Here is a 27,902-nt window from a genome sequence, read left to right as displayed (position 1 = left end):
AAAATAAGAGGTGCCTATGGGCCGGCCACCTGATCTGCTCTGGCTGTCTTCTAAGGTATGTTGGGAGTGGGCCTGGATTGACTCCTATGGTTCTTGTACTCTGGTGAGCAGGCTAGAATTCACACTGTAATATATTTCATATTTTGTTTGTTTGTTTGTTTTTATGGAACCTAGGGTCTCAAGTATTTTAGGCAGGTGCTCTACCATTAAGCCACACCCCCAGCACATCACTTGGGGATCCTAGGCAGGTGCTTTACCACTGTCCCTTATTGGGCAATTTTAGACATATGTTCTGCCTCTAAGTCACACCCCAGGACCAGGTTCTTTAATGTATGCATGTCCAACATGTAGCTTGACAGTTATCAATAGTAGCCCAGTACAAAAATCAAAATTTAAATATTATGCGATTTCTGTTTTAAATTTCTTTTGTGAGCTTTGTATATAACAACTCTGTGTGGTAAAGTAAAAAACTTGAATATGGAGATTTTAGAGTTTTTGACTAGCTCAGCCTGCAGGCCCTTTCCTTACACTTTCAAGGCTTCAAACAGGAAATGACTGGATGACTGGAGACCCGGCAATGGGGACCTACCGAGGTTGTTGTCCGTCAGCACCTCTTTGACCCTCTTGGTTATGCCGTAGGTGTCCAGCTCGGGAGACATGGCTACTAATTCTTGGATGCTGAGGGCTGAGTGTCCAGAGAGAGGCAGCGGTGTTGTGGGTTGGGAGTCTGAGGCTGGTGGGTCGCTGGGTTCTGGCGGTTTGCCTTCTTTACTAGTCTCAATGGCGGGACAGGGCTGCTGGACCAGCTCGGTGAGACTCTTCACGGATTCGCTGGAACTCATTGGGGACTCAGGGGCAGGGCTGCAGCTGGCAGAGGTCTTTGGAGTGCTTTCTAGAATTAAACACAACAAGAATGTCTGCTGAAAACAGTCATCTTTCACCACATACACTGACTTTACTTACTTAGGAAATGTTAATTAAATTCCCTGTTCCAGAAGGGTAACGTGTGGTAGTCCTCAGGACTGTCTGTTACTCCATAGTTTTTTCATTAAGTGTAACCTCTAATTTTCTGCATTAAAGGAATAAAAATAACACCAACAAAGACAAAAAAAATCAACTAAAAGTTCAAATAAAAAGTTTCTGAAGGCTTAATATCAGGGCATTTTGCTAAAAAATGTCATTATGACTGCTATGATTTTGTTCTAATCAAACCCCATGATTCTGGTATTTCAGAGGGACTGAGGGTTGAGTTTAATATATGTGATTATTTCTTCTATTTTTTCCAGAACAAAATGTATGGATAGAAGGTGCAGAGATAGCTCAGTAGGTGAAGCGCTTGCCTTGCAGGCATGGGGATGGATCTAAGCACCCATTTAAAAAGCCAGCTGTTACTACGTGCCTAACATAGCCCCATGCGCAAGGGGGTGGATCACTAGGACTTCCTGACCTCCAGCTAGCTCCAGGTACAGTGGGTTTGAACTCAGGCCCTCACACTTATGCAGCAAATGCTTTCACTACTAAGCCATATAGAACATATATATTTTTCTATATATTTGGACTAACAACCTCTCCTGTATCCAGGGAGTAGAATATACATTAAAAAACACAAATATCTTATGAGTGCCTAGAAAGAACAAAACTTGAAATGGAACCACAATTGAATCCAATAAATCTGCGTAATGTCCTCAATTGGTACAAAGTCCTACTATCTCGTAAAGTTGTGTGCTCAGCATGGAAAAAAATCAGGTTAAGAAAACAACTGAACTGCTTTGTGAGACATGTAAAAGAGATGAGTGTGGGGGCAGAAATGGCTTGAATCCATTTTTAAGGCAGTATGAATCCTGTAAATCAGATTTCTTCTCTCTACTCACCCTTGGGTCACCAGACAACAGGGTCTAAAACCTAGCAAATGCTGTTTGTATGTCAGAAGCAGCAAAGGAATTGCACTGTAAATTCACCCATGCGAGGGAGCCCATTGGGCAGATCATCTATCTTATTCACTGACTACTGTCAAGAATAGCAGGCGTCCCAAGCATGATAAACAGATTTCTTCTAGGTTTGTGTCCTTTAACCCACAGCAAGGTCAAAATCATGGCTGCCTGCAGCTAGTAGACAGCACAGGGCTGGTGGCTGTCTGGGAGGTAGGTCTTACCAAATAGCTCCAGTTGCCTGCTAGTCCTTCTCGAAGTTGTGTTCTCAATAGGCTATGCAAGGCCTGCAAAACCTAACAGGTGTGCACCTAGCATGTGTAGTGTCCCTTTGCCTTGAACTCACTACCTATCTGGGATTACAGGTATGCCCTACCATGCCTACTTTATTCAGTGCTGGGAATTGAACTGAGGGCTTCTTTGGCTCCATGGTGTTGCTGTGTCTTTGTGAGAGCTGGGGGCAGGAAGCTGGAAGGTGGGATGGAGATGCAGGCTCAAAAGCAATTTAGGAGAGAGAGAGTGTGTGTGTGTGGGTTCAAAGATATGTGGTAGGAGGATCTGGATGAGGTCTGGAGTCCCCTGCATAGCAGGATGTGTAGTGAATCATTTAGACGGGACATGCTGTTGCAGAGGTTCTGTGGGGTAAAGTAGGACACACGCTCTCCCCTCCCCCAGCTTAAGTGTGGTAGTGGTCACCTGTAGTCCCAGTACTAGGGAGGTTAACACAGGAGGATCTTGAATTTCAGGCCTTTAGGGGTTATGTAGCAAGAATCCATTGAAACAAAACAAAACAAAACCCTAAATGAAAATCAATCAAGGCAGGAGATGGCTCAGCTGGTACAGTGCCTGCCATGAAAGTATGAAAACCTCACATGAAGCTGTGTGCTGGAGACCTGGGCTGATGTCTTGCTCCAGTCTCCTAATAACCCTGGTTGGACACATGCCCACACTGCAGGCTGGAGAACCGGGGGTGGCTCCATCTGGTCAGATATCCTTGGATAGAGCAAGGATGGGAGCCAGAGCAGAATGGGAAACTGCATTTCTACCTATAATGTTGTCTCCCACCACCAACCTGACAACCTCTTAGCCCCATCCACCCTATCTATTATCCACAGCCCCATCCAGCCATCCACCGTCCATCTATCAATCCATTCCCACCATCTTCATCTTTCATCCATCCATTTTTTTCTTTTCTTTTTTCTTTTTCTTTTGGACAAGGTCTTGCTATGTAGCCCTGTCTGGCCCAGAACTCATAAGAAGACCAGGCTGGCCTCAAATTCATAAGATGATTCTTTCACCTCTACCTCCAGAGTACTGACATTAAAGCTATGTGATACCATGCTGACTTTGTTCATCCATATTAAAAATTTTTGGTTTTTAAAGTTTTATTTCTTTTTAAAAACATTCTTTATCTATCTGCTTGGGTGCACATACTATTGCACACATACTGTGGCACACATCTGCAGATCAAACTCAGTTTCTCAGTCTTGGAAGCAGGTGTTTTATCTGCTGAGCCATCTCGATGGCCCTTCTGCCCACATTTCAAAGCACCTACTTTGTGTCATGTGTGTCATGTACTCTGCTAGGCACTGGAGAGAAAGTAGACAGACCTCCCCAATAACAACAACAACAAAACCACAGATCCATTTCAACAATCTAAGCAGCCCTAGGCCTATGATAATTAACAGGGGGTAATTTGCATATTTTAAAAGCTCAGAGGGTGTTGGGGTGTTGTTCATGGTAAGCACCGGTCTAGCATGCTGCAGGCCTGGGTTGCATGCATTGGGCTTTGGGTTTGACAGCAATGGAAGGTAGGGTGTGACACTTAGAAGTGGTCTGTGAGGATTCACTTTATTGCATGTGGATCTTGGATCTTGCAAGAGGAGCTTGGCTATGAGCACAGAGGGCAGGGACAGTGACTCAGGGCCTGCAGAGATATGCAAGGTGTTTGGGAGCCATAAAAGGATTATGAAAGATATTATATTCCCCAAACAGCAGGCTAAACAACAGCTGCTTTAAGCTTTCAATAGAAGCCAATAGAAAACACACATCCGCCCCAATTTTCCAAGACAAATCGCTCTGCAGTTTATCCGATCCGCTGCTGCAATTTCCACGCCCAACCCTCCTCTATCTCGGTAATAACCCAAATTCCATTTAGTGTTCATTTGAGCAGTCAGGATGAAGTCATTTTTGATTATCTCCCTACTGTGTAAAAAACAGCTTGAAGGTAGGAAGTCAGCAAGCATTTCCTCCAAAAAGTAATTATTGCAAGTGACATTTTTACTGCTGGCATGCCATACGGCGAACTGCGCATTCAGAAGGACAAGTTGCTGAAACAAAATGACAGGGTACTCTGTGACATTCTGACAAGAACCCAAACATTATTTAACTGGCGGCTGGTCTGATGTACCGCTTTTCATTATGTCCAGAGTTTAGACTTTGAGCCAGTGCCAGGCCAGGCAACTTCAAGTGACTCTCATGACAGATGAGGAAGATGAGGTGGGGAACTCAGGGAGCAGGTTACAGGAGAAGGGAGTGGTATGGTCTAGCTAGAGAAAGACTAAACCAGAAGGGGACATGAACCTCAGTAGTTGTGGGCAACAGTTCAGCAGGTTCTAAGGAGCTCAGTGTGGACATCTTAAGTGTAGCAGGTACTCTGGCAGCCCTGGAGGGCTCTGAGGCCCTTTCCAGCTTATAGCCATTGACGGACAGTGCTATGGACAACCAAGGAAATGTGCATGCTCAATGTACCCTGAGAGCATCCAGTCTCCCAGACAGACTAGGCCTTTATACTTAATATGAGAAGCACACTCTCCTCAGCCCCTGTGGTTTATAAGGCAAGGCATGGACCATGTGGTAATGAGTCCTGATTCTACTATATGTATCTTTACTTGGTGGCTTCTCATCTGTGCCTAGGCTTTGTGCTAAGCAGCTGATTCTCACAGAACTCCTGGCACCTCCCCAAAATTCCTACAGTTACATGTCTCCAAGGTGTCTTCTTTAATCTCAGCACTTGGAAGAAGAGGCAGGAAGACCAGCCCAAAATGCAAGGTGTCTTCTTTTTAACATGAGTGTTGTTTGGACCAAAATACAGGCTACTCTGATCCATGTCCCAGCTTGCTGTGCCCACCCTTTTCCTTGTGCCTTGGGACACTTCCTCACTAACAAACAAACGACAAAAACCAAAGGAAGAAAAAGTAACCAGTTGTGTCAGAGATGACCCACAGCCTTCTACCCATGAAAAATGTCCCAACTTCTAATATCACCAGCCAGTTCCCAAGGAGTCCTGGGCAGTCTACTTCCTCTGGGTAAATCCAGCCAAACAGACGGCAGTGTCAGGCCTCAAGCAGGTCCCTCCCTCTGCTTGCCTGTTTATTTTATTAACATACGAACCCTGTTGGCCTTAAGTCTCATGAAATCTACCAGAACCCCCTTTCTTTTCAAATAGAAGAAAGGAAAGAGCTAGGCTGGGGGTGCAACTCTGTTGGTAGAGTGCCTGCTTAGCATATACCAAGCCCTGGGTTCCATTCCCACCCAGCACGGCACTAAACAGGTGTGGTAGGGCACACCTGTAATCCCAGTACTCAGGTGGGGCAGGAGGACCAAGGTTGGGAATGTACCGTGTCAGACTTTCCAGTGCTTTCTAGGCCTGATCTGTAACTTCAGCAGTGATTATGACCCAAGCTCTGCTCAGACACAAGGGGCTGAGGATACAGCTTGGTTGGCAGAACACATCTGAGGCCCAGCACCACAGAAAACTAACAGTGTTGCACAACCATAATCTCATAGAGATAAAGTTAAAATAGAAATATAATTAAAAGAGAACATAAAGTATCTGCCACACAGTAGGTGCTAGTGTGTGTGCTCCTGTGTAATGACAGGACTGACTTTTAAAATTTGCATCAGGAATTCTTATGATACAGGAGGCTCACATTCCTTATGAGCAAAGCAAGGCTGTCCAATTAAATCGAGTTATTCAAGTTAAATTGCCTATGTGTCCCTGGTTTTGACTTCTGAGGCACTTGACTGTCACCGAGTAGTGAGACCTCTGAATGCCAGGCAGGGCTGGATGCTGGGGTGTGCGTGTAAAGAAAGCATTCTGTAAATCACAGTGTTTGAGGCCAAGTGGCAGAGAGATACAACTCAGTAGGTTCCATCAACAAAGACTCTGGGGTGAAGATGGGGGATCTAGAAGAGCACCTGTCACCCTGAAGCTGAGGCTGGGAACGGTCAGGAACAGTCAAGCCTAAAGAATGGAACACCTAAGATTTAGCCCCATGTACAACTGCATGCACCCTACTTTTCCAGGGATTCTTTTTTAACCCTCCTTTCCTTCTTTACACCGAGTAAGTTGCTTAAAAGGAAATGGGCTCTTAGGAGTTCTGTGCTGAACAGGTCTCAAATTCACGCCTCTTGCCATAGCTTCAGAGTACTGGGATTACTGCATGTACCACCACACCTGGCTCTCCTTCCTTCTCCCCTTCCTTCATTTATTATTGTTTTGGGTCATGGTCTCATGTACTACCAGATTGGCTTCAAATACTCGAACTTCTTGCCTCTACTTCCCCAGTGCTGAGATTATATTTGTGCACCACCATGCCTGTTTTCTGTGGTGCTGTACTGGAACCCAGGGCCTCAAGCCAACTGAGCTGCATCCTTAGCCCCATGTGTCTTTGAGCAGAGTTTGGGGCCCCTAGGTCATAATCACTGCTGAAGTTACAGATCAGGCCTAGAAGGAAAGTCATGGCCCGATACAACTGTGGGAGTGATACTGGGTGACACAGTTGGCTCTGTTTCAGGGACTGGGCTTACCTTACTATAGACCATATATTTAGAAATAAGGCTTTCAAATTACCTCTGATAACCTTATTACTGAGCCACTTGTGCATATGAACACTTATCAGTGAATCCTTGTGTGTTAAGAGAAAATGCACATCACATAAATAGTCTAAATATATATTACTGCAGAGAAAAAACAAACACTTAAGATAAATTGCTTTGTTGTAATCAAAGATTAATCACTTTTGAGTGTGCGCGCGCGAGCGTGTGTGTGTGTATGTGTAGGTCAGAGAATAATCTCTGGTGTCATTCCTTAGGTACCATTCACCTTGGCACTTTGTAGAACTGGGAATTACACTTAAGGATTTTTTTTTTTATGTGCTAGGCAAGTGCTTTGCCTCTGAGCTGTATTCCCAGTCCCACCTTGATTTTTGAGATACGACCTCTCACTGGCATGGAACTAACCAAGTAGGCTAGGCTGGGGATCATATATTTACTTGTGTCAGCCTTTCTAGTGCTGGGATTACAAGTGTGTGCCACTGTGCCTGGCACCCCCACTCACCCTCAACTGTGGGTTCTATGAATCAAACTTGAGTTCCCAGCCCAAAGCTGGGCCTTTTTGGAGAAGGACTACATATTCCAGGCTGGCCTTGACCCATTGTTAAAAGGTGACCTTAAATAGTCTTTCCTTCTTAGGCCTTCTGGGACTGCAGCTCTGAAACTCCTTCCTCTTGGCACATCATGGGCAATGAGCTTTGTGTCCACCTGTGCAGGGAAAAGCATCTGTCCCAAGTAGCCTGTCCCCATTCAATAACAAAGCCACTCAGCCAGCATGCAGGTAATGAGTCTGAGCTGAACAAGTGAGGCTGTTTCATGGCCAAATGAAGTCAGTGGCACACATGGGTGTAGCTTGCTACTTCCTGTTTTTTAATGATTACTCAGGTAGGTGAATGGCTCAATGAGGAACCAGGTGACATTTTCCTTATAGACATCTTTGTTTGAAAAGCTATTATGGTACATTATTTTACACATCCTCCTAATCTTGCCATACTGCTTTCCTTAATTTGTGATGAGATTGTTGGGAAAGGGTACTTAATGTAGGACAGTCAGTAAAAGTAATTTATCATTTCCCTGCTTCAGTGCGCCTGTTATCAGCGGGCTCATTTTCTGCATTCATCATGCAATCAGCCTATTATTTGCATATTAATCAGGCAGTGGACCATGAAGGAACCGCATCCCCGCCAAATGCTGCACTATCTCAGGAGAAACACTCAGTAATTATCATACATCAGTGTTATGATGTGGTAATTGATTATAACATCTTCCCGAAGCCCCTGGGGAGTCCCTCTACTAACCTAGCTCCAGGCACGCTGAGTGGACCTTTTTTTCCTTGCAAAAACCTGAGTGACTGTTGCTGTTCTTCCTTAGTGTTATTTCTAGGGCATTAATTGATTATTATCATTTTTATATTTTATTACACTTTTATTTGTGTATGTGTGTGCACATGCCAGCATGCACACGTGGAGGTCAGAGGACAACTTGTAGGACTCAGCTCTCTCTTTACACTATTTGGGTCACAGGGAGTGAATTCAGGTTGTCAGCTTGGTGGTCAAGTACCTTTACCCACTGAGTCATTTTATTTTCCCTGATTCTATGAAATGTTCTCATGAGACAACACAGACCTTAACTCAGGAATGAGAAGACTGGGCTGAAGGCGGACTGCCTGCATATCATGCACAAAGTACTAGGTTCTATCCTCAGCACTTTATGAATCAGGTGAGGGGGAACATGCTTGTAATCCCAGTAGTACATGGGAGACGGAGGCAGGAGGATCAAGAGTTCAACCTCAGCTAAGTAGAGTTGGAGGCCAGCTCGGGACACTTGATACTATTTACAAACAAACAAACAAACAAACAAACAGTGAGAAGGTCTGACCAAGAGGCATTCTGGGGACTTCATGGGTCTGTGCTGCTCAGTCTTCAGGTTGTCAAGTCTGTTACCTCATCAGCACAGGAGTTTCTTACCCAATAAAATGTGCTACCATTCCAGTCTTTCCTAATTGTGAAGTTGGTACGAAGGCAGTCTGCCTGCTTTATTTAGGTGCCAAATGACAGGCTAATTTTGGCCCTTATGTAAAGCATGAACCCCACATCTGCCAATTCAGACATGGGCTATATTTAGGATCCTAGTTCCTCAGGGAAGAACAAACAATCCAAGATGAAGCCAATGATGGATACCTCTGGGTTGCCTCCTGACCTGACCTGTCCTGGAGAGGGCCAGTGGCCATTTCCCGCCTCATTCATGGGGGAATCTGAGTATGCCCTGTGGGTTAGTCACATGGAGTTGTGGTTTGACTCAGATTAAGACATAGCAACCTAAGAGTGGGGCTGTTCTCAGCAAGAGGATTTAGACTGAAAGGGGTTTCAGAGACGCATAACCCTCTACCACCTAGTCTAGGTATATCTAAACTAATCACTGGCAAACTTTCTAAGTTTGAGCCCCATGTTGTTTGTCACTGAGGCTATGCTTTCCTCCTTCTTTCAAGTCTAGGTATAGTTTTACATAGGAAACCTTTCTTGACACTTAAGTTTTTTTATCAGTTGTTTGCTTTGCTATGGGTCTGATTTTTATTTTGCCTATGATTTGAATCAAACTTTGTTGTGTGTGTGTGTGTGTGTGTGTGTGTACATATACATAAGTGCATATGGAAGACAGAGGTTAACCTCTGGTATCATTCCTTAGGAGCCACCTATTTTGTCTGTTGAGACAAAGTCTCTCATTAGCCTGTGTCCACCAAGTAGCATTACTGGCCCAGTGAGCCCTGGGGATGTTGCCTCCCCATGTGCTGGGACTGCATGCACATGCCACATCACATACCTGTTTTTTGTTTCCTTTTCCCCTAACATAGGTTTGGGGACAGATTTTAGGTCTTCATGCTTGCAAGGCAAGCATTTTACTGACTGATGTTTTGAAGTCTTCCCTTGATTTTCTATGTAGCCGCAGTGGTGAACCCTTCCTTTGTCCCGGGGGACTGAATCCCCTGACCTCTGGGGCTGGCTCCTATAGACACCTACCTCAGTGGCACTAAGACCACTGGCCTCAGGATCATGTGAACTTCAGCCACCTGGTGGGTAGTGGGCAAATTCCTTTTTCCTTTGTTTCTTCCCTCCCTCTCCTTTTTTTTTTTTCTTCAAGAGACAGTGTTTCTCTGTGTACCCCTGGCCGTTCTGGAACTCACTATGTAGACTAGGATGGCCTCAAACCTAGAGATGCACCTGCTTCTGACTCCCAAGTGCTAGAACTAAAGGCGTGTGCCACCACAGCCCAGAAAATTCCCTTTTTCTTAATCTGAAATTTCCTTAAGTAGAAATCCCCACAAGGGTAAGTTCTGCTTACTAAAGGACATCAGAATAGTATGTGGCCCATGGAAGACACAATGTGTGAGCCTCATCTTATTCTCACTATCTTTCTAAAATTACCTGAGAATTTACTGCATTTAGTTTCTTATTTTATCCCTAGATTGGAACATTAGAGACCCAAGTCCTCATATGCTCCCGTGACCTACTTCTCTCTCTTGTATTGAAGGTCCAGGACACTGTAAATTCTGTTTCCCAAAGTAGGTATAGAGAAGAGGGAGGAGAGGTGGCTCAGGCTGTTCCTGAGCCAGATGGGATTTTGTAAAAGTGAGGCCAGGCAGTGTCAGTCTTAAGAAGCTAAAGATCCTGGTGGGCTGGTCATGTTCACCCTTAATGGCAATACCTTTTCCAGACTCCTTTGTTCAACTCTGCGTGCTGACTGCTGGCTGTAACTGTTCTTTTGAAGCTCAAGAGGTTGTAGTGGTGATTGAAGAAAGGCATTCTTTCATTTACTTGTGCTCAGATGGAGTCTAGGGACTCCTGTATGCTAGGCAAGTACTCTATCACTGAGCTGAGATACACATCCCACCTGGAAAGCCAACATTTAAACAGTACTTGCTTCCATGCTCTAAAAGCATTATACCTAAAGCCATTCAGGTCTCCTCATAGTCTAGGAGGTAGGGCTGAAGAAGCAGAACAGGAAGGTTGAGTTGCTTTGCCCCAGGTCACACAGGTACTAAGAGGCAGAGGCAGGATGAGTCAGCACTGGCTAGAAGCTCACCACACCATCCTGCTTGCTCTCCACTAGGCTAAGGGATGTCACTGTTTAGAAACCAGTCTGAATCTCTTTCAAGGGCTGGGGGTGTGGTTCAGTGGTGGAGCACTTGCCTAAAATCCCCCAGTGAGGAGCTGAGGTATGTTTTAGTTCCAAATACAACACACATATACAAATAAGGAAACCTGCAAGAAACAGCAAGAGTGTTCTACAGGAAGAGAGGACAACATGCTTTCACCATGTACTTTTCTCCTGCTGTTAAGAAGGCTTCTGAACTAGTTGCTTCTCATGTGTTCACGTTTGTTCCCTACCTGAAACATTTTATTGTCTGATTCCATCACTTTTCATGGCAAAGTTGCAGGGACCTTCTGATGTGCCATACAATAGCCCAAATTCAGAATTTTCCCCTTTGGCCTCAGAATGGAGAGTCCCTATAATATGCTACATCTAATAAAATAAAAATGACTCAAGGCAGGCTGCCAACAAGGAGAGAATTGAATGGGCTACCATCTTGATGGAACCATAGGCTAACATTTCAGGCAGTAAGGCAGTGGCCATGTATGGAATCTTTTCAGATCATTCATGGAATTTCAGGTCTTTTTCTTTGTGAGTGGGTATATCACATGTATGCCCATATGTATAGGATGCACATGCATGTGAACAGCCAGAGGACAACCATGGGTGCTGCTCCTCACTTGTTTTGTTTCTGTTTTGAGACAGAATCCCTCACTGACCTGGAACTCAGAGAGTCTCCTGTCTTTGCCCACCAAGCACTGGGATTTACAAGCTTGCACCACCAAATCTAGCTTTTCCAGGTGGGTTCTGGGGAGTGCACTTGGATCGTCGTGTTTGCATGGAAAGCTCTTTTCTGACTGAACTATCTCACGAGGCCCTGGGTTTTTCTTTTCTGTTTGATCTATACATATGAGGCTATGTATAAGTGGTTATATACAAATACAGTTACATGAATGTAGCCAGAAGCATTCTGTCTGGATAAAACCAGTTGCTCTCATGACATTCTTGGAGCAAAGAGAAGGAAAATGTAACTTGAATCTGGTGTATTCATGAGGAATTCTGTCTCCTCTATTCAGTTTCATGAACTTTTCTGAGGCTGCCACCAATTCTCTCTGTCACCTCTTTCAAGTCAGCCAAGTGCCAAGAACTGGCTGCTTAGTCAAGGACAGACTGCAGCAGAATCCTGCTGTTTGGGTCTGAGAGAAGAAGCTCCTTGAACAGGGCTTCCCAGCAGCTCAAGCAAGTGTCAGGATGCACACCATGAAGGATATGGGCTACCATGCTATGAGGAATATCACCTACACAGCTGTGGATGTCTTAGCTGGACTTTCCATACCCTAGCCAGCCTGTAGCAGCTGTCCCCTCTAAAGGACAGCTGACACTCTGTTGATGGACAATGGCGCCATGGAGTTGCATGACTCTTCATGGACAGACATGACTTGGGAGCCACTCTTCCTGACCACCCAGAGTGCTGGGAAAAAACTGAGCATTTTGTGCCTAATCTATGGAAAATGAGCTGTCATTTCACTTGTACACTTTGACAAGATCTGCCAGAAGCCAGTATGAAAAAAGCAGGCAGAACACCTTGTTAGCTATAGTCATGAAAGGCTCCCGTATCAACAAGTTCCCAAGCTGAGGGGACAGACAGCTCTTGTACGAGCCCTCCAGCATGCCACAATTTCTGTCACCATGGGAGGGCCTCTTCCTTCCCTTCAGAGCTACCTCTCATCTCCTTCTGTAGAGGATGAAAGATGAATCAGTCTAAGCAACTGCAGAAGTTAGTTTTAAGAAGTAAAAAGGAAATACTACATAAGGTTAGCAGATGCTCTCTAGTGTGTGTGCTCCCTTAACCCCGAGAATCCATGTGAAAAAGCTAAGTGCCTTGGTGCACGTTGTAATTCTAGCACTGAGAAGGTAGGGCTCTCTGGCCAGCTACACTAGCCCAGCTGATGAGCCCCAGATTCTAGGGAAAGACACTGTGTGAAAAAACAAGGTTGGCAACTCAAATGGAATGACATATAAAGTTGACCACAGACCTGGGCACCCCATTTCCCCCACACAGAGGTAACCATGGAGCAACACTGGTAATTGAAAATGACATTAAATTTTCTTTGTGCCTCAAGGTTCACATCCACTAAGAAACTTGGAACTTGGGCCTCTCCTCACCAGAAAGATTGGTGTATGAGAATTCCTGACCCTCACTAACTCCTCAATGCTTTATGTCGTACTGGGATGGAACCCAGGGCTAGGCATGCTAGGTAGGAATTCTACCAACTGAATCACGTCTCCAGCTCCAGGTTGGAGTTCTTTGGCAAGGAGAAGGGTCCCTAGCCAGCACTTTGTCCTTTGTCAAGGAGGGCTTTGACAACCAAGCACAGAGCCTTCTGTTTAGGCCCTCGATCTGTGCAATGACCTGGGAAACCTCACTGAAGGTACAACTGACCAAGTAGATAGACGGCAGGTCCTTCCATGTTCCTATACCCTGGGGAGAGAAGTGAGACCCACCACTGTCCATGAACTGACCGGGCCATGCTGTGTACCTCCAGGTACAGCTGTCAGGGATCTGTGAGGGGCAGAATATCTTTCTCAGTTGATATACCTTTGAAATGGGTTCCATAGTAGCCATGGCAAAAGAGGTAATCAGAATTTTATGAGGTTCTCCAAACTAGAGCGTTCTTTTGGAGGAAACAATGATAAAAGCTGTCAAAGTTCTAGAATTTTCTAGTCATTCATCACAAGGATTTACCAATACTATCATTACAAAATAATTCCAATTTTGGGGGGTGGGGATGTACCTCAGTTGATATAGTGTTTGCCTAGCATGCTGAAAGTCCTGGGTTCAATCCCCAGCAATGCATAAACTGGGTGTGGTGATGTATGACTGTAATCCAAGCACTAATGAGGTAGGGGCAGAAGGAGCAGAAATTCAAGGTCATCTTTTGCTACATAGTGAGTTTGAGGCTAGCTGGGGTTATATGAGACCCTGTCTTGGAGTGGGAATAAAAGGATGGGGTCAATAAGATGGCTCAGTTGGTAAAAATGCTTGCCACTAAACTTGATGACCTGAGTTCAATCCCTGGAACTCACAGTGTGGAAAGAAACAATTTCCACAAGTTGTCCTCTGATTTTGACATACATGCTGTCACACACACCCATTAAAAACAAACCCCTTTGAGATACACGGAAAAAGTTTTGGTCAGGATTCTAAGAGATATGGTGCCGAGGGGCATTTAGTGTTGTATTTAGTGTTTAGAGTGAAAGGCTTTTATCAGTAAAGCATCAGCTCTGCCACAACAAGCTTGGTCTAGCCTGGAATGAGCAGTAGTTGAAGGAAAGCTGACTTCTCACTGGAGTAGGAGGCCAGGCCACTTTACCACACAAATACCCACAGAAGTGCAGCACAACCAACTTAGCCACGTTCCCTCCTAAATTCTGAGTGTGAGTTGGAGAGAAAGAGTGCTGGTAATTTCCCCAGTATATCTGTCAGTCTCTATTTCCCATTATGGACCAAACAAAGCCAAATACCTAAAACCCATAAAACCTTCAAGGGAGAGCTTTGAGGTCACTGCAGCACCCTGATTCTGTGTATGTATGTTGGGGAGGGAGAATGTGTTTGGGATCTTGCAGCAGCAGCAGCTACTGTTAAAGCTGTCCAGCTGTTCCCCTCTATGCACATGTGTCCTCCCTTCTGGCAAGCTGACAGGCTTTGCGCTCGTTCCTCACTTAGCTTTGTTTGTGTTTTCAATGAATCAATGGGATACGGAGACTAATCAACATGTTTAGAAAAATAGAGAAAAAAGAAACGGCTCACACTGCCGGCTGTTCCTCGGAGCTGGGAAAGAAAGCTGGACTGACTTTGGGCTCAGTGTAAAAAGGCAGTGATGAGAGCCTGGGAACAATGGCTGTGGTCAGGGCATGCATGCATCTGGCCACTGTGGCCAGGGACCTGAGGGAATAGATAACAGCTCTATCAGATGCCTCTGAGACCTTCCCAGTTTTTGGAATCAGTAGAAAGTAGCCTAAGCTTCATGGTCTGTAGCTGCTGCCATCCCTACTTGCTCCCATCCTTTACTTTCAATCTTGGCCCCTTCTGAACCCTCACTGAGTATCCATTGAATCTCATTCTAACTGTTGCTGAAGCTACTTGTCCTTGGCTTCTCTACTCTGGTGCTCCAGATGGAAGAGATATTCCCTCCCATGACTCCTGGGTCAGTGATGGCTGTGCCTTGTCTCTCCTGCTAGACTGAGATCCCCTGACTGTGAAACTTGCCTCCAATAGACCCCAGCCTCAAACACAGAGCTTCATACTTATAAAACAATGAAGAGATCCAGTAAAGGCATGGATTTTATTGGTATCACTCCTTAGCTGCCAATTCTACTACTGCCCCCAGAAATCAAGTTCAGGAAAGCAGGACACTGCATACTCTCTTTTTACTGCCATGCCAAGTCTATGAATAATTGCTACAACCTAGAGATAGCCTCATTGCAGTACAAACTTTGCTATAACCATACCATAGGAATACTTCTCAGGCAGGAGGAGAAATTACTGCTGCACATCAGGTCAGTGGATCTCCAGGACACTTTGTTTAGTAGAAGCTAATTCTTAACAGTCATGTTTTGCATGATTCTATTTACACAATGGCATGGTGGAGCGGGAGAGACAACTGTTTGCTAAGGTTAGAAATGGGACAGTTACTCCCAGATCACAGATTTCCAGAGCAGAGGTGCTAGCAAATAAACATGAGTGGCTAGTTACCTGAGCTTACACAGCCCTGCTGGAGGGGGTCCTGCAGAGATGTCACTGAGTGGAGGACTGTGGAAGAAAAAGGCACCGTTACATAGGAAACAGGGCTTGAAGCTTCCCAACTGCACAAAAGATACTAGGAGGGTCAGTAGGAGTTCAGAGGGAGGGAGGCTTATTGTCAAGCTGAGGACCAGGATGCTGGATTGGGATGAGGGTTGCTCAAGTCTGTTAAAGTGCCAGAAGTCTCACTTTAAGGTAGCAGAAACCACTGCCTGTGACACTTTCACTTCTGAAGTTACCCTGGCTAGATTTCCTTTTCAGTTCCCCAGTAAAGGTACTTGACTTTTACCTATATTTACATATAAACAGCATTTTCTTAATTGGTAACTAATTTTCTGCTGCTTATAAAATTAGCAGGGCTCATTTTCTTTATTCCTGAAACCTAAAGATGGAGACAGGTGTGGGTACACATTTGTCTTTCCATCATTTGGGAAGTTGAGGCAGGAGGATCATGGGCTTAAGGTCTGCTTTGGCTACACAGTGAGTCTAAGGCTAGTCTGGGCTACATAGTAAGTTTGAGGTCAGCCTCGAAAATATAAACAGACTCTATCTTACCACTCCCCATACTCCCTCAAAAACTACAAAAAACCAAACCAAACCAAAACAAAAAGAAAGAAAGAAAGAAACAAACAAAAAACCCCAAAATCCAAACCAAATCAAAACAAAGCCCATAGATGGAGGATGTCCTTGTCAGGCTCTTGCAAAGGGTAGTTGGCTGCTCTCACCTGGCCCTTGTTGCTGCCCTTGCACAGGCAGAACACCCTGGCCTAGCTCTCCATTCAGCCAGAGCTGCATCCGGATGAAGGGTTCTCGGCCTTTCTGGGTCAGTTTGCTCCATGGCTTTGGCCTTGAAAGCATGTCGCTGACACTGCCCTGGGACAGGCCCAGTACCTGAAGAAGCAAACAAAGAAAAACAATTGTCAGTTTCCAGAAATCAGCATGATGCTGCAAGGTGCCTTAGAGACATATATGTGGCCCTGTGAGGCCTGGAGGAGATGAAGCCACATACAAAGTGCACTGGTAGACTCTTGAGCACAAAATCACAGCCCAGTGCATGGTGACAATTTGCAGGTGTCAATTTTAGCAGATTACTGGTAGGATATAGTCTTGGGACAGGGCAGGGGTTCTGGGCAAAAGAAATGATTATAATCACAATTTCTATTGGGAATGTGGCTCAGCAGCAAGGCACCTGCCTTGAATCTGCTATTGAGAGGCTGAGGGTGTGATCTAAAATCTGCCAGTGATGGGCTTGGAATGTGCCTAACCCATGCAAGGCCTGGTTTTCATCCCCAGCATGATCAAAAAACAAAAAGGAGAAAGGGTAGTTACAGCTCTTATTAGAAAAGGGTGTGAAAGGAAGGGATCAGCTTTCTCTAGGGTCTGAACCCTGCAGAGGCTGCAAGGTTGTGTCCTTGAAAACTGAGGAGCAGACACTTCAGAGCATCTTGCCCTTTGCCTGGTGTTAATCAGGACAGGCTGGGATACTGGAATAAGAGCTCACTGGAATTGAGAGATACTCCTATGCTCCTGTATTGACACAGTGCCAAAAGAGCATTTATAAAAGGTCATTCTCTCTGATTGTACCCTGCTTACAGGTTGACCAGAGGAGAGCTGGTGGGGACAGGGAGCCAGTGTGGGAGCAACACTGAGCAGCAGACGACCGACAACTTGCATGCACGCACTCAGGCTGCTGCCTCTCACATATGGCCATACATATGTATGGGCACAAACACCCCCCAGGGCACAGATGTAGCCCAAAGATATTTAGAGGCCTCATCCCATCACTTTGCAAAGTTTTCCAGTTCCAGAATAAGCAGCACTCATGGGCCAAACAAATTCAACATTATTAAGTCTGCTAAATTTAAGGTGGGAGCACAAAATGCCTATTTAAATGTTCACAAATTTTATTTTTATAATGCTGCACTTAAGATTCTCCAGGGACTTTCAATTCACATCCTCATGTCTATGCACCTCCATCACTCATTGCAAAGTTGGGACAAGGAAGCCATAAACAGACTATAGAGTTCAAGGTCAACATAGAGATGAGACAGAGAGGGACTGGGTGGGGAGGGATGGGTGTCCAAAAGGGCTGGGAGGGCATCACCAGAAGGGAGGACTTCTCTTTATATTCAGTAACTCATGGTTTACTCTCTAATGATATAGGTTATTATATTTATTTTAGATTTTATAGGCGTGGTAAATCCTGTTTATCCTGAATCTGCCACAAGATAGGTCTAGAAGCTCATCCATAAGTGATTACACTTTCATGAGGTAGGAAGAGATGGTGTGTGATGCTCTCAGTGGTTCTGTAGGCCCTCGTAGTGCAGAGAAAGGAACAACTAGGAGCTGAGCAGTAGCACACATCTGTAACTGTGGCATGTGGGAGGTATAGGTAGGAGGATTCCTGCTAGGGTGAAGCCAGGCTGGGCTATACAATGAGTTCTAGGTAGGCAGGACTACATAGGGAGACACTATCTCAAAAAATAACATAAACTAAAAATAACCCCCTCTCAAAACAACAATGAAACGCAACAAACAAACACAAGAAAGAAAAATCCAACAAAACAGCCAAGGAACAATTATTTTCTGTGCAGCTTTTTACTTTCACGTGTGTTTTGGTTCTCAGAAGGCTGCTCATTTCTGTATGATATGATCCTATCAGAACTTTTAGGGCCAGAATGGCTTGCAGAGGTTATCTCTACACTGTATGTGGCCTTAGAGGCAGGGCAGGTACAGGGTCACCTGCCAGCTTGCTGCATGCAGATGCTAATGGACCATGCTTCTTCATCTGCTGCATGTCCATTTACCAGTTACTAAGCAGGACAGCTGGGATATACAGGTTGGCACAAAGTGTGTGGCCTCTAGAATTCTGGGAGTCCGTGACATCTAATACTCCTATGATGGCCATGCTGTGCAGGGTGGACACTTGGTCCTCAGACCCAAAAAGAGATGGAAAGCCATGCTCTCCCCTAACAGTGAGGGCCCTTACCTTCTCCCCAAAGATCCTCTGGCAAATGCCATTCTTGGCCAGCTTCTCTTTGACTTGCCGGGTGAGCTCAATGGTGTCCACTTCCTGATACATGTAGACCTCGTATTGCTCAGGAGTCAGTGGGGGTACTGAGGGCTTTGCTGGCTTTGCCATGGGCACGATTGGAGAGGAGGGCAGAGGACTATTCTGGGGTGTCTCGCTGCGGCTGGCTCCAGTAAGGCTCAGCTCTGAGCTCTGGGAGTATGGCGACTCAGCATTGGGCCACTCTTTCCAGTACTCTGCTGATGATGAGGGTCCCTGAAGCTGGCTGCGCTCAGCCCGAGGTTGGCTACTGGTTACCTTTTCTTTCCCACTTGCAGCTGCTTCATCAGCCTTGGTCTCTTCGGAAGAGGTGAGATTTCTTCTTTCAGGCTGTACAGGGCTCCACCAAGGATCCTTCCAGGTGCTGCCACGGACCAGCTCACTCTTCACCTGTCGCAGTACCCCCTGGGCAGCATCAGCTGATCCTGGAGGGTCCAGCCCAGGTGCATCCTGAGCCTCCTTTTTGAGGGCTGGGGCATTGGGCAAGGTCGAGGTACTGGCCTCAGGTGCTGCAGGGGTTTTCTTCAGGGGGATGGCAAGAGGAGAGTAAGTGGACACAGTAGACATGGGTGAGGCAGACAAGAGCTTGGGAGTGAGGATGGCGAGGTCAGGCTGGGACAGTGGTGCTGGCTTTAAGGCAGGGTCAAGGGCCGCTTGCTGGGCCTCCATTTCCCGGCGGGCCTGCTGTAGGATGGAGCGGATGGCATCATCAGAGTTCCCACTGCTGGATGTGGAAGATGGCTGGACTGGCTCAGCTGTAAAAAATACACACAGGGTGAAGTTGTGGTAGGATGGTTCCTGGCAGCCATGGGCTTCATCCCACCTACTGGTCTAGTGCAGTCACTGTGCTACTTACTTCTCTGATACCTCATCATCAATGAAACATGGAAATATCTGTACACCTTGTTAGAGGGGGGAACACAAAGGACTGACATGGCCTACTGTCTTTGTGGCATAGTAGCTGGCTTTTCAACCATGGTGGATGATCAATGGGGACTCGCTTCTACCCTGGCTTTCTTTTTTACATTAAAAAAAATACATTTATTTATTTTATGTGTATGTATGTGGGTGCACATATATGTGGTACACAATAGATAAACATGATAGTTTGTCAGAGGACAAACTGCATGAGTCAGTTCTCTTCTACCATGTGGGTGCCAGGGATCAAACTCAGGCTGTCAGTCTTGGCGGCAAGGGCCTTCACTTGCTAAGCCATCTTGCTGTTACCTCTTTCTTGTGTGTGTGTGTGTGTGTGTGTGTTGAACATACTAAAGAGCTCCTGTGGAGATTAGAGGACAACCTTGGGTGTTGGTCCTTGTCTTTCCAACTTGTTTGAGATGGTGTCTCTGTTGTTGTATTAATTAGGTTGTCTGGCCTGTGAGATTCCAGGGATTCTCCTGTCCCCACCCAGATCCCCAAGCGGGGAGGGCAGGGTTACAGATGCTTCTGCCACTCTGGTTGTTAATGTTGGTTCTGGGGATCCAAACTCAGGTCTTCAAACCGTTTTTGGTAAGTGGCCCATCACCCTAATCCACTCTGGCTTTCTTTTCTGGAGGATTTTAAATACTAACTTTCATGAACCACATACCTACACCTCTCTTGGTTTTGCCAAACTCATGAAGCACGATTTCTGTTAATGTCTACTGGAAGTTAGAGTCTCTGATGAATCAATTACAGTCTCTTATAATGAGCACTGGGGTATGGCTAGTTAGCAGTGGGGAGGTGATATTAAAAGTAGAGCTGGGCATGGTGGCACATACCTATAAATGTAGTACTCAAGAGGAGGCAGAGACAGGAGGCTCATGAGCTCAAGCTATATAGAAGACCCTATCTCATGTACAAAAACTAAAACAACTGCCCTGCTCCCCCCAAAAGAGGAAACACAAATCTAGATCATACTTCCCTCTGCATATGCCTAATGTATGAAGATATAAACTCAGTATCGATTTAAAAGGAAAAGAAAAGATAAGTAATGTAATTACTATTGACCAGAACACCTGTCTGGAGACAGTGTGTGAGGAAATAGAAGCCCTACCAGTTTTCTGCACTTGGAGTTCCCTCTTGGCTTGTTCCAGGATAGACTTGATTGCTTCATCAGAACCAGTCTCAGATGCTCGGATTCGGGTAGTGATGTTACCTGCAGGGAGAAGTCACAGTGATGACACTGAAGCCAGCTCTCAAATGGAAAATAAGCACTGCACCAATGCACCAAGGCATTCTGACCCAGGGCCCCAGGTGAGGCATGGTCTCCCACTCATCCCAAATTGCTGCAAGTGTGATCTTGTGGCATGGATGTGGGACCTGCCTGGCAAGAGGTTTCCTGTGAACCTGTCTCAAGGTCAGTGTCACTCTACTGGGAGAATAGGCTTTCTTAACACCTGAGCTAGACTCTGCCCAAGGGTTAGTATCAGACAAATCATTTAAAACAGCATAGGGAAAGAAAGTAAATTGAAAGGCAATGCTTTTTCATAACCTTTCATTAAAAAGCTTTGGCTTGGGACTACATTCTGGCTCTGTACATTTATTTTTCCTAAACATAAACACGAGAGGAAGGCAAAAGGCAAACGATGAGCCTGAACTCCCTAGTGTGTGTGTGTGTGTGTGTGTGTGTGTGCGCGCGCACACACACGCTCCTATTACTAGGGATTGAATTTAGGACTTTAGGCATGCTAGGTAATTACTCTGTTGCTGAGCCATGCCATAGCCCTTCCCTGGGAGATTCTAGGTAGGCACTTTAATCACTAAGGCATGTCCCCAGTCCCTCACTAGGGGACTCTAGGCAAGTGCTCTACAAATTGAGTCATGCCTCCAGCCTCTCACTAGGGATTATAGGCAGGTGCTCTATCCACTGAGCAATGTCCCTGGCCCTTCACTAGGAGATTTTAGATAAATGTTCTGCCATTGAGACTGAGCTACATCCCTAGCCCTGGGTGAGACCAATCCTGGCTCACTCACTGGGATATGACAGGTGAAGATGAATGAGGGTGAACATCAACTTTTCTAGATTTATAACAACATACTGTGTTTTTGAAATTTATCAACAAGGAGAAAAAACCTGTTGAAATCCCTAAGGACACAAATGCATTCTTCTGGTCACATGGTGGTACTCTGCATAGCAGATACATGTGCAGATGCCCTGAAGGTACAAGGACTCACGGGTTGGGCCCAGATTTTTGTGGAAGCTATCCAGACATTATAATTGTTCACTACCTTTCTCAGTAGACATGTCACATTAAGCAATTTAATAATGAGGACACTTTGGGAAGGAGCCACTTAAAGAAGTATGGTGAAGACTGGCTCACCAATGCCTGTGGAAGAACCAGCTTTGTTTGGAATCTGAACACATCATGGGATTTCTGACACATGTCAGCATTAAAAATTTGAGGAAGCAGCAATATCTGGTTTGACATGGTCACCCAATTTTCTCAGAGCACAATTGTTCTGTCAGTTGCTCCTGAGAAAACATGCATGGTGTCCCTGAAATGAAACCGAGGATTGATGCTGAGGGGACTGACCTTGGGTATGGCTTGTCTAGCTTTGGCAGCTCAACAGGAAAGGGCTGGGCGCCTCTGAACCCGTGCTTTGTTTTATACTTACTAGCTGTTTTTCCATCAGGTTCCAGGCCAGAATTACAATGCGTAGTTTTAACCCAAATACACAGCTAAGGACATGCTGCTTCCTAGGTTACTGACTGCAAAGAGAAACACCTGCCTGAGACATACCTTCAGACCCATTTCTTCGTTTCGGTACTTCCTGAAAGAGTCTGTTCAGGCTCTGGCCTGGATTCTCTGTTGAAAAACAAGTGCGGTAAGAACAAAACAATCAGGGGGATGGTGGCGTTGACGACATGGTCTGTGTGACATGAGAGCTGAGCCACTTGCCTCTAAAGAAAGGGCTCAAGGCTTCCTGCACAATATGGGCGCTCCTAGAACTTTCTTACAGGCATTGGGTCTACTTTAAGAGGAGAGGCGACAGTAATCACCACTAGCAAGGGCAAAGGGAGGCAGAGGTGCTTGCCTGCTAGTCAATGATAGTGCTCACATTAATCATCCAAAGACATCCAATTTCAGTTAACATTAAAAAAAGAAAAGCACTGCATTCTTGGTGTAAACTTGCACTGTTTGTTCATTATCTTCTTTCTGAGTTTTAGTATAAATTTCAGGGTACTTCAAATGTGACTGAAAACACTGTCCCTCTATGTCACTGCTGACTCTGCCCAGGGAGCCCTGTTCTTAAGGAGGAACTATTCACACTGTGGGAGTGTCTCACTTTTCTAGCATTTTATGAAGGGTGTGGTGGGAAGGGGAACTGAATGAAACTTTCGTGTCATTTATTGAAGGTAGGCATGTTTTGTTTGTGGTACTGAAAAAAAAATCACTAATTGGACATAAATGATGCAAGACATTCATGGGACCTGTTCTAAGGTGAAGGAGGCAGAGGGCAGCTTTAACAGGCTCGTCCCACAGAGCCAGTGCCTTGTGAGGATTACAGCTGTTTGTTCTATTGGGATAGAGTTGGATGGCACCTGAGGAGCTGCTCCTGGAGGGAAGCCAGCACCTGATGCCAAGTGGACCCAGGGATGCTAAACCTGTCAGATGACATACATGACCTAACTTTCTCTAATTAAACACAGAGCAGTGAAATATGGAATTTACTGAGTGCAAGGTGCTGACAACACTCTCCAAAGTCAGAGTTCCCGAATATAATGGTTTCTAGCTCCTGCTGACTGACTTTTGAACTCTAGATAGGGTAGTACTGAAGAGCACTTTACCTGATGTGATGTACAAATGTTCTGTCTCACACACACACACACACACACACACACACACACACAGCACTAAGCACTGTACCAGGCACACATGGACATGTCTCACCTCTCTGTCTGCCTTGGATGCTACGAAGTGCCAAGATGTTCTGTTCATCAGACAAGAACTGCTTCATTTTGTGGAATGGCTCCTTGCCACGGACAGTCAGCTTATTCCAGGGCTTTGGCCGGGCCAGAATCTCACTCACAGACCCTTGAGATAGTCCTAAGACGTAATGTCCAAAAATGCGCTGTCCAATGTTGTGCTTGATCAGCTGTTCTTTGACCTGCCGTGCGATTTCTGCTGTATCAATTTCCTCACCCTCTGAGACGCTCCCAGCACTTTCTGATTGGCTGGGAGATGGGGCCATGCCATTTACATCTGGGCTTTGTTGTAATGGACTTGGGGAAGATATGGAGTTTGTGCTGTAAGGACCTGTTGAAAAAATCGTGCTTGTGCTTCCGGCTTCCTGCATGGCCTTGGAGTAGAAGGACTGCATTAGCTGTCGCTGGAGAAGAGAATTTAGTGCAAACTTTCCTGTAGAAGCCAGGGGTAGGCTGGGGTTGGCCAGGTTTGAGCTGAAAAAGTCTTGACTTAACCCCGCTGGTGAGAAGTGGTGTGTACCGTTAGTATTGGAAACCTGTTCCCCCGTGTTGCGGGGCAACTGAGGAGGAGGGGAGGCCGGCAAGGGTCCCGGGCGCCGACTCTCAGGCTGGTCTCTCCCTTTTCTCCTGGCTGACCCTACAAGGAAGGGCAAACAGAATGCATTATGGGGGATTCAAAAGGGAAAAAAAACCAAGACCAGAATGCAAAGTGTGCCCCACAAAAAAAGTGCAGATTTTTCTTTTCAATTTTTTTTTAAAACAAGGGCCAAAGTGGTGTGTTGGTTTATTTTTCAATTGAATTTGTGAATCAGCCAAATGAGGCCCCCCAAAACAAGCCACATGCATTCGTGTTTGCACCTTTCTTGTACGTTGCAGCCGGGAGAATCCCCTTGACAAAGGTTCTAGTAACACACATAAGAAAGAGGTGACAGGTCTTGGGGCTTCTAGCACCGCAGTTACTCCCAAAGGCTCTGCCTGAGGACCAGCAAACACTGACACTTGGGGACCCATGGGATCGCTCACACCACATGCTCTGAGGCAGATGCACCCATTGAGTCCCCTTGATCGAAGTCGCACACATTTTAAGAACTGCAATGCTACTGGAGTCCAGATAACAGTTACACACTTTGACCAGCTGCTAAATCCAAAAGCAGTCAGTGACTCTGCCATTTTAGGATGAGCAAAGGAGAGGCAAAAGATGGGGGAGGGACTGTGTCCCCAAAGAAAACCTCATGGAGAAAGAAAGGTACCACTAGAGGGCCGGCGACCTCTCAAAGCACACCCTGGAGAGTACCCAGAGGGAGACCAAATGTGCTTTTACCCCTGGCCTGTTCATAGAACAACTAGGAGAAGATTAGAAAGCCAACATCCTTAGGGTGTCCCTCCTGGGACCTTTCCATAAGGCCCCTAGCCGACCCTGTAGATTTGCTGTGGCGGCGCACACACATCTTGCTGCAGAAAGGGGTGGGGCAAAGCGGTAAGGGAGTGGGATCCTGTTTACACTCAGGGTTGTTAGTCCAACAAATCTCTGGTCACCCAGCGGCGCTCCCATCATGCACACACAAACCCAGATGAAAAGTTTCACCCTCCTTGTCCTTGACCCCTGGAAGCGAACCAAGCACAGTACGTGTGTGATGCCCATCCACCTACCGCTCAGGTCACTGTTGGAGATGCGCAGCGTGGCATTTTCAGACTGCAGCGAGCGGTTCTTCTCCAGGAGTAAAACCTCCAGGGGCTTGGTAGAGTCCTGCACAGGGCAGAGAAGGGATCACCGTGGGGCTACCTTGAACCCATCCACTCCCCAACTCAGCTTCCATGACCCTGCAACATGTATCACTGACTTGACTTTCACAAGGGGAAAAAACTCAAGGTCTTTGCAAAAAGTTAACATGTCTTTAGATTCAGATATCCTTCCCCTGTTTTTCATGTGTGGTGTCTGGATATGTACACCTGCACGTGGGCACACATGCATGTAGAGGCCCCACGGTTGATCTCAGGCATCATCCTCAATCACTTACCTTATTGACTGAGGAAGGGTCTTTCAATAAAACTCAGAGCTAGCTGATATAGCTAGTCTCACTAGCTAGCTTGTTCTGGGGAATCCCTTGTCTCTTCCTTCCAAGACTAGAATTACAGGTAAGCCATCACACCCACCTAGCAATTACATGGTGGGTTCTGGGATTTGAACTCCTGGCTCAGACAGGACAAGTGTATTACCTGCTGAGCCACTTTCCTAGTTGACAATTATTTTCTATGCAGTTCCCAAATGCTCATAGTCTAAGCATGGATATCATTTGGCAATAAGATAAGCTGCTGACCCTGTCAGAAAGCAATGAGGAATCTGTTTTTGTTTTTCTTTTGTCCATCATGAAGATGGCAGCTGCCTTCTGGATAATGGGAACAAGACTATACTTTTGATGTAAGTTTTATATATTTTAGAAAACTTTTCCTTTTGTTTTGCTTTTTTTGCCTCAGAGTACTGGGCTCAAGTGATCATCTTGCTTCAGTCTTACAGTATTTGGGACTATGGATACACTGTCACTTCTGGCTTTATGATATATTTAACATATTGTATGTATATAACATGGTCTCACATAGTCTAGGCTGGACTTGGACTTGCTATGCAGCCCAGGTTGGTCCTGAATTCTGGATCTTCCAGGCTGTATTCATGAGTGCTGGTATTACAGGTATGTGATATTATTATTATATTAGAGATGTAAACTTTAATTGGCTGCCAGATAACAGGGTACCACTGTCATATGTGCCCTGAGTTAACACTAAGGCAGTACATGATTAATTTTCAGGTCAAACTTTTTTGTGGGTTGATCTTTAACACAACCCCAAATATTTGTTGATGTTGTTTTTGGTGCTGGGATTTAGCCCAAGGACTCACACACATTGAACACACACGCTACCACTGACTTGTAACCCAGTCCCTGAAATTATCCTTGTTATTACTTTTCAGACAGAATAATATTATGTAGTTCTGACTGGCCTAGAACTCACAGGATCTGCCTGCCACTACCTCCCAGGTGCTGGATAAAGGCGTCATCATATCTAGCCTAAAATTATTTTTCATCTGTGTTTTCAGCATATGCCCCAAATGAAGTCACAGCATCCCCGGGGCCCACTGAGTAGCCTGGCAAACACTAGCCCTTTCTTTACTGAGGCTGATTTGCTTTTACTCAGTCAAGTCTTGTTACTGCTTTTAAAGATGGTCTCATGGACCCAAGATTGGTCTCAAACTCACTAAGTAGTCAAGGTAGACTTAGAACTTTTGGCCACCTGTCTCTACAAAGTCCTGGGATTACAGTCCTAATCAACCATGCCCCATTTATTCTGTCAGTGCTGGAGATGGAACAAGGGCTTCATGATACTAGGTAAGCACCCTAACCAACTGAGTCTCAGGACCAACTACAAGGATTAATCCATCCTTTCCCCCTTCTCTATTTTCTTTTTATTGTTGTTGAGACAGTATATCATGGAATAGCTGAAGCTGACCTCAGATTCCTGATCCTTTGCCTTCACCTCCCAAGTGCTGGCATGACAGGTATGCACTACCAGGCTCAGTTGGTGAAATGCTCTTGAGGAAGGACTTGGCAGCTGTAAACGAGGCCCCTCTTAACAACATGGAGATGCAGATGTGAGCCCCAGGGACTAGCAGTGACCAGCAGCTGCTGTTACCACCCTGGAACAAAGTGAGCTGGTGTACCTGTGTCCCTGCTCCTTCCGATGGTGCAAACTCCATGGACTTCAGGGTGCTGAAAAAGGCAAGACATGCTGTTACTTTCAACTACTCCTTTTACTAGTGGCCTCTCAATAGGTATTAACGCGCTGGTTCCTGCTATGCAGGCACAGAGGAACTGACAACTTTACAACTTCCCTGGCAGAAATTGAATTTGATAATGCCTCTAGAAGAGCTAGTCTTCAACTAGCAGTTGGTTAACAAAAGTTTTTTTTTCGCCCAGCATGTAAATCACTCCATATCAAGTCACACCAGGTCTGCTAAGACTCATTTTACAGTGTAATACAGATATCACATTGTTGCAAGCTGAATGGATTTGTAAAGCTTATAGGAAATGGGAAGTTCTATGAGGGGAGGGAAGAAAGAGGAACTCATTACCTACGGTCACTGCTCATGTGCTCTCTGGGAACTGGTGCTTGCTTAGAAATGAGGAAAGAGATGGGGTGGCTTAGAATCAAGAGAACAGACCTCTGCAGCCCCAGATGTGGTGAAGGACAAAAGAACTGCTTTATTGTCTCCTT

At 45.6% G+C, this 27,902-nt stretch overlaps 1 protein-coding gene across 7 annotated transcripts in view; it reads right to left on the bottom strand.

Moving 5' to 3' along the window:
- The window catches only part of Cux1 (cut like homeobox 1), a 325,002-nt gene that overhangs the window by 40,755 nt on the left and 256,345 nt on the right, over positions 1-27,902 (bottom strand). For 3 of the 7 annotated variants that reach the window (XM_087903516.1, XM_087903517.1, XM_087903518.1), the window contains 9 exons: positions 27,349-27,397; positions 25,287-25,383; positions 23,602-24,273; positions 22,450-22,515; positions 20,763-20,864; positions 18,647-19,482; positions 16,383-16,548; positions 15,610-15,666; positions 590-892 (listed from right to left, as the gene is read on the bottom strand). In XM_087903516.1, coding sequence (XP_087759642.1) covers positions 590-892; positions 15,610-15,666; positions 16,383-16,548; positions 18,647-19,482; positions 20,763-20,864; positions 22,450-22,515; positions 23,602-24,273; positions 25,287-25,383; positions 27,349-27,397 — 2,348 coding nt within the window. The remainder of the gene's footprint in view (positions 1-589; positions 893-15,609; positions 15,667-16,382; positions 16,549-18,646; positions 19,483-20,762; positions 20,865-22,449; positions 22,516-23,601; positions 24,274-25,286; positions 25,384-27,348; positions 27,398-27,902) is intronic. The other 4 variants (XM_087903520.1, XM_087903521.1, XM_087903519.1 and 1 more) reach the window with 3 other exon arrangements.

The sequence above is a fragment of the Myodes glareolus genome, chromosome 2 (assembly GCF_982192425.1).
Source record: "Myodes glareolus chromosome 2, mMyoGla1.1, whole genome shotgun sequence".
In the NCBI taxonomy this organism is placed as follows: Eukaryota; Metazoa; Chordata; class Mammalia; order Rodentia; family Cricetidae; genus Myodes; species Myodes glareolus.
This window is presented reverse-complemented; position numbering and strand designations above follow the sequence as displayed.